General features: G+C 39.9%; 1 protein-coding gene across 1 annotated transcript in view; it reads left to right on the top strand.

Moving 5' to 3' along the window:
• st6galnac (ST6 (alpha-N-acetyl-neuraminyl-2,3-beta-galactosyl-1,3)-N-acetylgalactosaminide alpha-2,6-sialyltransferase) overlaps nt 1-13,874 on the top strand; it is a 19,988-nt gene continuing 6,114 nt past the window's right edge. Inside the window, exons 1-4 of the mRNA XM_085761742.1 lie at nt 1-48; nt 7,024-7,474; nt 11,839-12,007; nt 12,973-13,147. Of these exons, the coding sequence (XP_085617868.1) occupies nt 7,448-7,474; nt 11,839-12,007; nt 12,973-13,147 (371 nt within the window). The 5' untranslated portion in view covers nt 1-48; nt 7,024-7,447. The remainder of the gene's footprint in view (nt 49-7,023; nt 7,475-11,838; nt 12,008-12,972; nt 13,148-13,874) is intronic.

Genomic DNA, 13,874 nt, shown 5'->3' with positions numbered 1-13,874 from the left:
GGCCGGCCACTTCCCGGTCTTTGCACAGCAGCAGGAGGAGGCGAGCAGGTGAGTGACCCCTGATGATGAGGACATGAGCACTGCAAAAACTCAAAATCTTACCAAGAATATTTGTCTTATTTCTAGTCAAAATGTCATTTCTAGTCAAAATAAATCTAATTCTACTTAAAATAAGACTCATCACATTTTTAAAAGTAGCTTGTTTTTAGACACTTTTTACTTTTTTCAAGCAAATTTTCCACTTGAAATAAGTAGAAAAATCTGACAATGGAGCAAGTTTTTCTTTCTTATTACAAGCACAAAAAACTTGCTTTCACTGGCAGATTTTTCTACTCATTTCAATTGAAAATTAGTTTGAAAACTGTCTAAAAACAAGTTAATGAGTCTTATTTTAAGTGGAAAGAGATTAGTTTTGACTAGAAATGAGACGTTTTGATAAGAAAGAAGACAAATATTCTTGGAAAGATTTTAAGTTTTTGCAGTGTAAAGTTTGACTTGGAGCATCAGTGTGGAATCAAACCTGTGATCTGGTTCTTGCATGAACTTGAGGAACTTGCGAAACTCATATTTAACCCTCAGGTGACCCTTCAGCCTTTTTCAATTTTTACCCCTGGACAAAATTTTCAACTTATAGTAAGAGACATTTAGACATCAGTTACTCCCAAAATGTTTGTGATACATATAAGGCTGGATCTTGACCTATGATGATGATGGTGATGCTCAGTGGACACAACAACAGCTGATTTACATTTGAACAGGAAGGAAACAAAAGGCGGTGATGGGGAACATGCAAAAAAAAACAAAAAACAGAGGGAGTCATGTGAACTAAAATAAGCTGATTGTGCATTTTTAAAAACCAGAGTAGAGACAAAAAAAATGAAACCGTCTGCAGGTTCACTTTAAAAGAAAAAGTTGTGTGCATGAAATTAAACTTATAGGAATGAAAAGAGCTTTTTACACTGCAAAAACTCAAAATATTTGTCTTCTTTCTTGTCAAAACTAATCTCTTTCCACTTAAAATAAGACTCATCACCTAAAAATTAACTTGTTTTCAGATCATTTTCACTTGTTTCAAACTAATTTTCAATTGAAATAAGTTGAAAAATCTGCCAGTGAAAGCAAGTTTTTGTGCTTGTAATAAGAATGAAAAACTCGCTCCACTATCAGATTTTTGTGAAGTGAAAATCAGCTTGAAAGAAGTAAAAAGTGTCTAAAAACAAGCTACTTTTTAATGTGATGAGTCTTATTTTGAGTATAATGAGATTTGTTTTGACTAGAAATAACATTTTGACTAGAAATAAGACAAATATTCTTGGTAAGATATTTGAGTTTTTGCAGTGTAAAGTTTGACTTGGAGCATCAGTGTGAAATCAAACCTGTGATCTGGTTCTTGCATGAACTTGAGGAACTTGCGAAACTCATATTTAAGAAACAAAAAGGTCAAAACAAGAAGGAAACTGTAGAGACTGAATCCAACATTTCCCATGATTCAACCTGACAGCGTTTTTCTTCAGCTTCTCTCTCTACATGACAAATGTCCTTGTTTTCCAAATTCCACATGGCAGCAAGTAGCAGCAGCGTTGGAGCTGAAGTTTCCTGTCTGAGCCACATGGAAAGGAAACTTCAGCTCCATGTGCAGAACTAAGTGGAAGTTCCCTTTAAAGACACAGAGCCGCTCCGTCCGTCCGTGGATTAAATGACAGCGAGTGTCATGTGTTTGCTTCTCCATAGACCTGTGTGTGTGTGTGTTTGACTCACTGGAGCTTTCACAGGAGTCACACATGGTCAGGGATGGAAACTGAGACACTACAGGTGAATAGGGTAAAAAAATCAACAAACAGATATCGCCATGAAACTTCCCAAGTTTATCACTCACATTAAAACAAATATTTTTTGTATTACATGCTTTGTCAAATTTTATGTTTAAATATGTAATTGAGGCAATATCTGATGAAATATGCGATATAATTTGCATACATTTCCAGAACAGAAATCTGAACAATGGATAAAGCCACTTTCAAAATTATTGTTTTATTTTGTTGACACATTAGAGTCAGAAGTTTTTACAGAGGAGGATTTTGGATATCTCTTTTTATCACTCTGTAAATGAGAAAATACTGTCACCACCCCTAAAAAACATAATTTCTCCATGTTTTTAGGAATAAAACGTTGTATAAATCAGGCTGTGAATGATATATCAACAATCCCCTCTGTAAAAACCTTCAGGATATGGACAGGAATAAAACTGGAAGGTTTGGTGTCTGTAAGTGCTGCTGAAGTGGAGATTTCTAGCTCAGAGTCTGAGAAAAAACTCATTTTGAGAAAAAACAGCCTTTAAAGACTTGTATTGTAAAATTCCATAGATTGTTAATGTAAATCATACTTTTACAAGTGGTTGCGGATACAAAGGAAATGACCATTTTTGGAGCCGATATAATTGCTCAGGAGAGAGAGAGCTTTACAATGATACCTGATATTACATGGGTCAGACTAACTTCTTGTGAATTTAGGAGAAATCTACTGACAAGAGACAAAATGAAGTAAAATAAAAACCTTAACGTGGATTTTCTACCATTTCTTTTGACCTTTCTGAAAGAAGACATAGCCCAAAATCTCAAAATTGTTCAGTGCATGAAAAAACAGTGTTTTTGCCTGTTAGTGTCTGGCCTTAAACATGCTCCACGTCCCTCAGTGTTAATCTGAGGTGGACGTTAACGCCTTCCAGAGTGCAGCTGAGACTCTTAAACTCTGTATGTTACAGTTCAGAGCCAATAAAACACCAGAGAGCAGAGTCTCTCTAGTCTCTGTACATGGCGTCCATATGTTTCCTCCATCACAGACAGAGCAGAGCAGAGCGGAGCAGCAGGATCCAGGTCAGCGATACCAGAGAAATGATTCAGCTCTTAGATCATGAAAAGTTTCTGTGTGTGTTTCTTTTTCGCAACCAGCCACTTATTTCCCCTCTAGTTGTATCATTGTGGTTTTAACAAAGAAGCCACACAGGCTTCGGCTGCACGAATGAAAAAAAAAAGAAAGAAAAAAAGGAAAGAGCCCAGAGTTATTTCACTGGAGGTGGTCTCTCTTTCTCTCTTTCTCTCTTTCTCTCTCACACACGTATGTGAAATGTAAGCTTTGTTATTAACGGGCAGCGCTCCAGCTTTAAAAGCCAGCAGCTCCAGATAAGATGCATTAAGTCGAGGTGGGGGGTAAAGGGGTGGAGGGGTGGAGGAACAGAAATGGAAAAGATGGCTGTTTTTCAAAGGCCTGTTTCAGCCCATGCAGGACCGCAGCTCACAGGTCTTTCATTTTAAAAGCTTGTCGTCTTTAATCTGAAAAAATAGTTCCTCCTCACTTCCTTTTGATCTGAGATTCCTCACGGTTTAATGAACACCGAACACCGGAGCTTCTAACAAAGTGAAAGTAACATCACATCACAGACGTTTTCAGACCCCAGGGGATTTCTGTTTTAAATGTGACCCCACTGAGTAATAGAATCAAAGTCAAAGAAGGAAAGAGAAGAACATTATAATGTAATAGACATTAGACAAACTTAAAGCTCCATACAGTATAAAGGTAGATGTTTGTATTAAAGCTCCATACAGTATAAAGGTAGATGTTTGTGTTAAAGCTCCATACAGTATAAAGGTAGATGTTTGTGTTAAAGCTCCATACAGTATAAAGGTAGATGTCCATGTGTAGTGTGATTATAAAGCAGCTCTAGGTTCTATGTTAACACTGTGAAAGTATCAAAGCCTCAGTCCACAGAGAAATGCACACAGCCTGGATTCAGAAACTGAGCCTTTAAAAACCAGCCGTCAGGACTTCCTGTCACTTTGTGATGTCACAACTAAGCCCCGCCCCCTCACCACCTGGACCCACCATCCATCCATCCAACAACAACTTTGCAGGATTTGGTTTCTCTGAGTGTTTTATTCTGAAATCTGCTCTATTTTCTCTTGGATTACTCAGAAAACAGTCAGTCAATCAGAAGAGAGGCTCAGTGCACTGCAAAAAATCAAAATCTTACCCAGAATATTTGTCTTATTTCTAGTCAAAATGTCATTTCTAGTCAAAATAAATCTAATTCTACTTAAAATAGTTTAAAAAGTAGCTTGTTTTTAGACACTTTTTACTTTTTTCAAGCAAATTTTCCACTTTGAATAAGTAGAAAAATCTGATAGTGGATCAAGTTTTTCTTTCTTATTACAAGCACAAAAAACTTGCTTTGACTGGCAGATTTTTCTACTTATTTAAAGTGGAAAATTTGCTTAAAAAAAGTAAAAGTGTCTAAAAACAAGCTACTTTTTAATGTAACAAGTCTTATTTTAAGTGGAAAGAGATTAGTTTAGACTAAAATTGAGACATTTTGACAAGAAATAAGACAAATATTCTTGGAGTTTTTGCAGTGTGCCTCCTCCTCCTTCCTGATTGGCTGACACCGACCTGTTGTTACTAGAGCTCCAGAGAGATATCGACCCTTCAAAATAGAAGAAACATGGAGCTCTTAAAGGTGGAACTAACTCATAATTTTTATTGACACATCCTTGATAATAATAAAATCCCAAACTCCAGGAACTGCAGTCTTAACGTCAGTCAGAAATCTGAAGGAGAAGTGGGTCTGGAGAGAAATAAAGAGACCAGTTCAAGGTCTGAGGGAGAATTTTTTGATATTTTCTGGCTTGAAAATTGAAAGTTGTAGGAAGAGGTTATCAGAACATGAAGGCTGCAGGCGCTGTGGTTAAACAAAGATCGGCTTTGTTCCCATTGCTGTACTTTTTTTCCCTCCCTGTATTGAAAAGGGAAATTGTCAAAGTTTTTTTCCCCCCTCTTTTTACTCTAATAGAAATGAATTTCTCCTTTGTTACATTTGAGTTCCCAGACAGAATGAAATCTTTGAGACTTGGAACGTTTTCAGAGAAAGCAATAATTCAAATGAAAACTATAATTAAATTAGTTTTCTCTGTGTTGTTCGACATCCCCACAAAACAAAACACAACAAATCAAATTAATAAGAGACATATGAACTGCATAATAATATAATAATAATAATAATAAAGTGCTGCAGTAGAACTGACGTTGCTTCATTTCACCTTCCTCTTCCTCTACAAACTCTTTCACAACAACGTCACCTAGAATGACCTGCTGCTGCTGCTGCTGCTGCTGCTGCTGCTGCGTTCACTGACTCTCTTCTGCCTCCGCTTTTCCAACCTTTTGATCTTCGTTCAGCACGAACACGTTCCTAATTCCACTTTAATTCAGCCGCTCCGCTTCCTGTCTCATTACCTGGGTTTTATAAGTTCACCATGCTGCAGGTTTTTACCACAGCAGAGCCACATCTGCTCTGTCGGGTTATACACTGCAAAAACTCAAAATCTTTCCAAGAATTTTGTCTTATTTCTTGTCAAAATGTCTCATTTCTAGTCAATACTAATCTCTTTCCACTTAAAATAAGACTCATCACCTAAAAAATAACTTGTTTTTAGATCATTTTCACTTGTTTCACACAAATTTTCTGTTGAAATAAGTAGAAAAATCTGCCAGTGAAAGCAAGTTTTTTGTGCTTGTAATAAGAAAGAAAAACTTGCTCCACTGTCAGATTTTTCTACTTATTTCAATTGAAAATGAGTTTGAAACAAGTGAAAACTGTCTAAAAACAAGTTAATTTTTAATGTGATGAGTCTTATTTTAAGTAGAATTAGATTTATTTTGACTAGAAATAATAATTCTTGGTAAGATCTTGAATTTTTGCAGTGTGTGTAAAAAAAAAAAAAAAAAGAGCCAATGAGGTTTAAGTTGAAGAGCGCCATGGTTACCTGACTGCTGCTTCCTGTTCTTTTCAGACTGAAATAAACATGTTGGTCATCAAGCAACAAGATATAAACACAGGTGTGAAGTGTTTCCTCTTAAAGCTCAGATTAAAAACGCACAGTCATCCTGAAGACGCACAAAATAACAACACAACAACCACAAAGATGCAAAACAGCATCAACACAGAGGCACACATGTAAACACACACAGTCACGCAGCACGATGAGTCAGAGAAGCTGAAGTTACAAAAGTCAAATTTTTTGTGCAAACGGTTTCACTTCCTGTTTCGGTCTCCATGCCGACAGAGAGAGACAAATGACCTCACAGGTGTTTGACGACGGAAACAAAACAAACTTAGAGAAAGTGAAAAATTAAAAATGTCTCGGTGGATGTCGACGGGCGGATTTTACATTGTTATAATAAAGTAACAACAAATGTGTTTTAAGCACTGAAGACAGGACCGCTCCTCCAACACTCACTATTTCTCTCAGTGAAGATTAAAGGGATAGTTCAACATTTTTGGCAACAAATTCTCCTCTCACCATAACCCCTATTCGCTCTGGTGGACAAGTTGTGACCTGCACATTCACCACGCTATGAGATAATTACGAGACAGAGTTGTGTTAGAGGCAGATGCAGCCGGAGCTACATTCCAGACACGGCTGCTGGGCGGAGGGATTTCAAAAGCACAAAGTAGTTCAGAGAGTCGTAACGTTGTGTTATTATCTCATAGCGTGGTGAATGTGCAAGTCACAACTTGTCCACCAGAGCGTTGTGGAGTTGTTGGATTGTTTATGTGATGAGTTTGATGAGAGAAACCCCAAAGAAATCCCATAATGAGCCTCCGTAGCGTAGCTCTGAGCAGCTCACGGCTCTGCTCCGCCATTCTAAAAATAGCTTGCACCGACAATTAAAGGTAATGAACCTACTGCTATGACTACAGGGATTATGGCAATGGGTCAGTTTGCCAAAATGTTGAACTACCGGTATCCCTTTAAAGGGATAGTTCACCCAAAATTGAAATTTCACTCATCAAAGGTAACGAACCTACTGCTATGACTATAGGGGTTATAGTGAGAAGAGAATTTGCCTAAATGTTGAACTATCCCTTTAAAGACATGAGACTCAGAGACAGAGCTAACTGGGTGCTGGCTCCACAGATGTGAGATCCTCGTCCCTCAGGAAACTGACTTCATGTTGTTCTGTCCTCCTCAGCTCACTGGACTCTGAGCCGCGACCGGACAGGACGAGCCACAGCGACCCGGCGTGGAGCCCTCGGCCCCCGGCCCCCACCTTCCCCCCAGAGCCCCCGGCCCCCACCTTCCCCCCAGAGCCCCTGGCCCCCACCTTCCACCCCGATCCCCCCTCTGAGCCCGAGCCTGAGCGAGTTCAGGCTCCAACACACACTCCCACTTTAAACCCTCGGACATCCACACAGAGAAGCCCCCCAGCAGAGAGAAACCCCCCAGTGGAGGGTTTCGCTGGCAGAGTGCAGGACGTTTCAGAGTTGAGAAGCAGCACCAACGGTCCCGATGGAGCCGCTAGAACCAGGACCGGCGCCAGAACCGCTGCACCGCCGGCCGCAGCAGCAGCAGCAGCAGCCGGGCCGACAGAGCCTCCCTTCATCGGAGACACTTACATGAGAGAAGACGTCGCTCCACAGACTGTGAGTCCAACTCCTCCTCCTCCTCTTCTCCTCCTCCTCCTCCTCCTCTTCTTCCTCTGATTCGTCTTCTTCTGATCCAGCTGAGCAGAAAGTTTGGTAACCTTAGTAAATTTCACTCATTATCTCCTCCCCCTCATGTGGACTAAGGGCTGGGAGAAGTTTCAGAGTCCTCCGTGGCTTCTCTGAGTTACAGGGGGTCTCGGCGTAGCAGTGCATGTCCATATAACGGTTGCAAATGGATACCAACTGTCTTCGTAACAAAAAGACACACCAAAAAACATCCGAATACCTCCATGCTGCTCGTATGTAATGTCTGTCTTGTATTGAAGCCCTGAAATGTGAAATTGTCCCGAAAAAAATTAAATAAGTCTGTATTTAAAGCGTGTTTGTAGTGGAAGTTTCTCGAAGCTCCTCTTCCCAGTTCGTCAAATTTGGACGAACTGGGTCTGTCCTCTTCCCAGTTCTTCCCAGTTTTTGGGGCTTCAATACAAGACGGACATTACATACGAGCAGCATGGAGGTATTTGGATGTTTTTTGGTGTCTCTTTTTGTTATGAAGACAGTTGGTATCCATTTGCAACCGTTATATGGACATGCACTGCTACGCCGAGACCCCCTGTAACTCAGAGAAGCCACGGAGGACTCTGAAACTTCTCCCAGCCCTTAGTCCACATGAGGGGGAGGAGATAATGAGTGAAATTTCAATTTTGGGTGAACTATCCCTTTAATTTACAGGCCACTAACTATGTGATAATGTCAAGAAATAACGGTCGATCTCATAGTAATGTAATGTTTTTCATAAGGGCAAAAGATTACACATGCTGCTTCTCATGCTTTGAATTTTTGCGGAAGGCCAGAATTTCCTCATTGCGATTGCAAATTATAACCAATTATTTCTGGTCTATTTCTACACAATCAATCATTATGTCTGGGCTAATTCTAGACATTATCATGTAATTAGCGGCCTGTAAATCAAAGGGTTAGTGGAAGTTCACACTCAGAGTGGAGAGAGTTTAGACCTGGACTGGTTCTGCTGTGGCACGTTGGAGTTTGTAGGAAATGACACAATTCTGATGAAGTGGCGTTTACTGGCTCAACTTTCTCAACTAGTTTTTCAGGTTCAGAGTTCAATTTCACAGAGAAACATTAAAGAAACATGTTTGCACTGCAAAAACTCAAAATCTGTTTGTCTTATTTCTAGTCAAAATGTCATTTCTAGTCAAAATAAATCTAATTATACTTAAAATAAGACTCATCACATTAAAAAGCAGCTTGTTTTTAGACACTTTTTTACTTTTTTCAAGCAAATTTTCCACTTTAAATAAGTAGAAAAATCTGACAGTGGAGCAAGTTTTTCTTTCTTATTACAAGCACAAAAAACTTGCTTTGACTGGCAGATTTTTCTACTTATTTCAATTGAAAATTAGTTTGAAACAAGTGAAAATGATCTAAAAACAAGTTCATTTTTAGGTGATGAGTCTTATTTTAAGTGGAAAGAGATTAGTTTTGACTAGAAATGAGACATTTTGACGAGAAATAAGACAAATATTCTTGGAAAGATTTAGAGTTTTTGCAGTGTGTAATATTCTGTCACTGTGTGTGTGGCCCTGACACCAGAGACTCTTCACCACCTCTACTGTATCTTCTACTCTAGAGTACTCTATATAGTACTACTCTATATAGCCGCTTCACTTAAAAACAGACCTGGACTATTTTCAGCTGCGGATGAATCCACATTTGGAGCCGTGGGGAGTATTTTTACAGCAGCAGCAGCTGTGAGTGACGCTGGAGAGTCTGAGGCTGAGAGGAGGACCAGGATCATGACACTGAGGATTTTTATTTGTTTTTGTCATGAGATTTATTGACAAATACCCAAAAATCCAAAGTGATTAATTACAGTGGAAACCACCTCTGGTTTCAGCCTCATGCTCCAGATGTTGTCGCTGGGCGGCGGCTGGCTGGGCGTGTCTGACCCGTCACGGCTCCCAGCGCCAGAGTGACGCTGTTTCTCCAGCTCGTCTCCTCCCTCAGAGTGTGTGTGTGTGTGTGTGTGTGTGTGTGTGTGTGTGTGTGTGTGTGTGTGTGTGCGTCATTAACACATGCTGCCCCATGAGCTGGCTCCATTTGGAGAAAACATTCAGTCTTTGAACGCCTCATGGGGGACGTAACAGGGTTCTGTGTTAAATGAAATAATGTCTCCATGTGCACTGCAAAAACTCAAAATCTTACCAAGAATATTTGTCTTATTTCTTGTCAAAATGTCATTTCTAGTCAAAACTAATCTCTTTCCACTTAAAATAAGACTCATCACATTAAAAAGTAGCTTGTTTTTAGACACTTTTTACCTTTTTCAACGTTTGAAATAAGTAGAAAAATCTGAGTTTTTCGTTGTTATTACAAGCACAAAAAACTTGCTTTCACTTGCAGAATTTTCGGTACCACTTTACTTGAAGGTATCGTCATAAGAGTGACATGACACAGTCATGAACGTGTCATAAACATTATGTCAATGTCATAACGTTGTCATTAAGTGTCATTCGGTTAACCCTAACCCTACAAAAACCGAATGACACTTAAAGCAGAAGTAAGTGGTCCGGTCGTTTTGGCTAATGCTGCGTTCCAGGCAGGCTTTTGAAATCGTAAATTACAGCTTCAAGTCACAACTTACGACTTTGTAGCGTTCCAGGCAACCCACTCGTGTTTTTCCGACCTGTTTTACCGGTGAAAGTCACTATAACGGCCACTCGTAACTTCCGACCCGTGAACTCGTACCAGATCGAACTGGTACGACTTCACAGGTCGGAAAAACACGAGTTGCCTTGAACGCACCATAACAGTCCTCGTCCCCACGTCACCACATTCAGGCGCATCCCTTGGCTGCACACACAGCCCTGCATGCCGTTCTCTCTCCTCATTGGATAAAAACTGTAGGATACGATAAAAGTTTTCTCCTCGGCTCAGAGCAGAGCAGAGTGACTGACAGACCCGTGTTTCTGTCCAAACACTCTATGTGAGTGATTGCTGTCGGAAGATATAACTATTTAAGACTTATATTAACACAAATATATCACTTACTTCTGCTTTAATGACAACGTTATGACATTGACATAATGTTTATGACACGTTTATGACACGTTACAGATGGAAATTAGCTGGGAGCTAAATCTGGTGCAATCATCTTTTCATTTTTTCCTTTAAATGATTAATGTAATTGCACATTGTCCCTTAATAAACTAATAAACTAAACTAAACTAAACGTTCATGACTGTGTCATGTTACTCTTATGACGATACCTTCAAGTAAAGTGGTACCGAATTTTCTACTTATCTCAAGTGAAAATTAGTTTGAAACAAGTGAAAATTATCTGAAAACAAGTTAATTTTTAGGTGATGAGTCTTATTTTAAGTGGAAAGAGATTAGTTTTGACTAGAAATGAGACATTTTGACAAGAAAGAAGACAAATATTCTTGGTAAGATTTTGAGTTTTTGCAGTGCATATGGTGATCACTGTCTTATTCATTTGAGTTTCTTACTACATACACACACACACACACACACACACACACACGGACACACAGACACACAGACACACAGGCTGAACCATAATTGATTCCACAGAGAACCATGCAGCTCATAGCTCAGTGAAGGAGACGGAGCTGCTAACGAGCGTCCGTGTGTTTCCGTGTGTTTCATGGAAACTCCTCGTTACGTCTGTGGTTCGGAGTTTTCCTGCATCAGCAAAGTGTCCGTGTACATTTCACCATGAGTTTGTCTTTCTGTCTCTATCTGTCTCTGTCTGTCTGTCCAGTAGCCTGCGTTCTGTCCTCTTTAACTGTGTAACTAACTACACTGCAAAAATTCTAAATCTTACCAAGAATATTTGTCTTATTTCTAGTCAAAATAAATCTAATTATACTTAAACTAAGACTCATCACATTAAAAAGTAGCTTGTTTTTAGACACTTTTTACTTCTTTCAAGCAAATTGTCACTTTAAATAAGTAGAAAAATCTGACAGTGGAGCAAGTTTTTCTTTCTTATTACAAGCACAAAAAACTTGCTTTCACTGGCAGATTTTTCTACTTATTTCAATTGAAAATTAGTTTGAAACAAGTGAAAACTGTGTAAAAACAAGTTAATTTTTAGGTGATGAGTCTTATTTTAAGTGGAAAGAGATTAGTTTTGACTAAAATTGAGACATTTTGACAAGAAATAAGACAAATATTCTTGGAAAGATGTTGAGTTTTTGCAGTGTATGATCATGTGGGACGAGCAGGATGTTGCACATGGTGGAGATAAGACCAGAGACTCCTGCTGTGTGTGTGTGTGTGATGATAACGCTGAGGCCTTATCTCCGCCCCCCCAGGAGGAATGCCCAGATGGGATCCGCGGCCATGTTGCACACACGGAGTTTGGAGGCCGCTTCCTGCAGGACGTCCCGGTGCTGCAGTGGGCCGGACACGTAACCCAGCAACAACACCGGCGCCTCAGCGGCTTCCCGGGAGCCCACGGCTGGGGGGGCATCGACTACCAGAGTGAGGCCACGCCCACTTTTTATTATTTATTTTCAGATGTTTCCTCCAAACTTTAAGTTTCTCTAACTTTACCTCATCTTTTTCTGTTTCTTTTCCCTAGTACTTAAAAGGATAGTTCAAAATTTTGGCAAATTGTCCCGTTGCCATGATCCCTATAGTCATAGCAGTAGGTTCGTTACCTTTAATTGTCGGTGCAAGCTGTTTTTTAGAACGGCGGAGCAGAGCCGTGAGCTGCTCAGAGCTACGCTACAGAGGCTCATTATGGGATTTCTTGGTTTCCCTCATCAAACTCATCAAATACACAATCCAACAACTCCACAACACTCTGGTGGACAAGTTGTGACCTGCACATTCACCACGCTATGAGATAATAACACAACGTTACCACACAGAGTTGTTTTAGTGGGAAGTACAGAGACTGCTTGATGAAAAACTGTCCCTGAAGGCAACGCGCATCAGCGGTTTTGCATGAATTTACCTCTAAACAGACTTCATTATATCCAGTTAAACACAGTTTTATTCGGGAAGATGCAGCAAATTAGCAAAATATGAAGTTTAATATTTCAAATTTAAAGGTTAAATATTTTAAAACTGCAGATTCTGGGGTTCGTTTTCTGCAGCTGTAATCACACACTGTTGTCAGAAGTGTGTGTATGTTTGTGTATGTGTATGCGTGTGTGTGTGTGTGTGTGTATGCGTGTGTGAAGCTGTCAGCTGTTATCTAACATCTGCCACATTCCACATGTGTCCAGACAAAGAGACAAAATGATTGAAGTAACGTGGGCTTCATCACAGACAGACACACAACACGCTGTGCCCACACATGCAGCCGCTCAATCTGTGGGCGGATGCAATTACAAAGACACACACACACTGAATAGAAGTTTTCCTTTTCCTTATTTTTCCTTTTCCTTGTTTGTTGAATCTTGAGTTGAGTTGTTGTTTCTTTGTGCGTGTGTCTGCAGCTCTGTCAGAGACTCTGTCCGTCCTCAACCGGACCGCCAACAGGCGGCTGTTGGACGACTGGCCGGCTCGCAGCAACCAATCAAAGTGCATCCGCTGCGCCGTGGTGGGAAACGGAGGCATCCTGAACAACTCCAAGAAAGGGAAAGAGATCGACGGTCACCACTACGTGTTCAGGTGAAAACACGTTTCAAATATGTTTATTAGGAAACTGATCACATGAAGAAATGAACAGTCGACAGTTACGTTTCCATGTTTTTTACAGAAGTCGAGATGAGAGACCAAAGGTTGCCAGATTTGATCAAAGTCCCTCAACTTGTCTTTCAGAATAAATCGAATTCTCTCCAAATGTAAAGTGTCTGTCAACTCAGTCAACCATTGTTTAAATGAGGGGACCTCTTTCTCTTTCTTCTTCCAGTTGAGTAGGATCAGTTTTTTTTTGCTGTTATAAGGCCATATGCCAGAAGTTGTTGTTGTGCACTATTTAGCTTCCTTAGTCCCTCAGATGTTCCCAGAATTATTACTAAACTAAGATCTGGGTCTAATTGAATCCCCAAAATCAACGAAAAGAAATCAAATATTTCATGCCAATAATTTAGAAGTTTGGGGCAGAGAGCGAAACTATGAGATAGGGTTCCCTCCATGGACTCACATTTCTCACACAAGGGAGAGACTTCAGGAAATATTCTATGCAGCTTTGTTTGGGAGTAATGAAGTCTGTGCAATATTTTACAGTAAATTGAATCAAACAGTGTCGGGCATTTATAGAACATTCATGGATGTGCTCCAAACTCTCTTCCCACACATTATGGGAGGGATCAGGGCTCCGAACTCTCTTTCCCATTCTTCTTTTATTCTATCCATCTTGGGAAGGCACATGTTTTGTAAAATCCCATATAGTTGT

The sequence above is a fragment of the Trachurus japonicus genome, chromosome 19 (assembly GCF_045865225.1).
Source record: "Trachurus japonicus isolate A0001 chromosome 19, Traja_1.0".
Classification (NCBI taxonomy): domain Eukaryota; kingdom Metazoa; phylum Chordata; class Actinopteri; order Carangiformes; family Carangidae; genus Trachurus; species Trachurus japonicus.
This window is presented reverse-complemented; position numbering and strand designations above follow the sequence as displayed.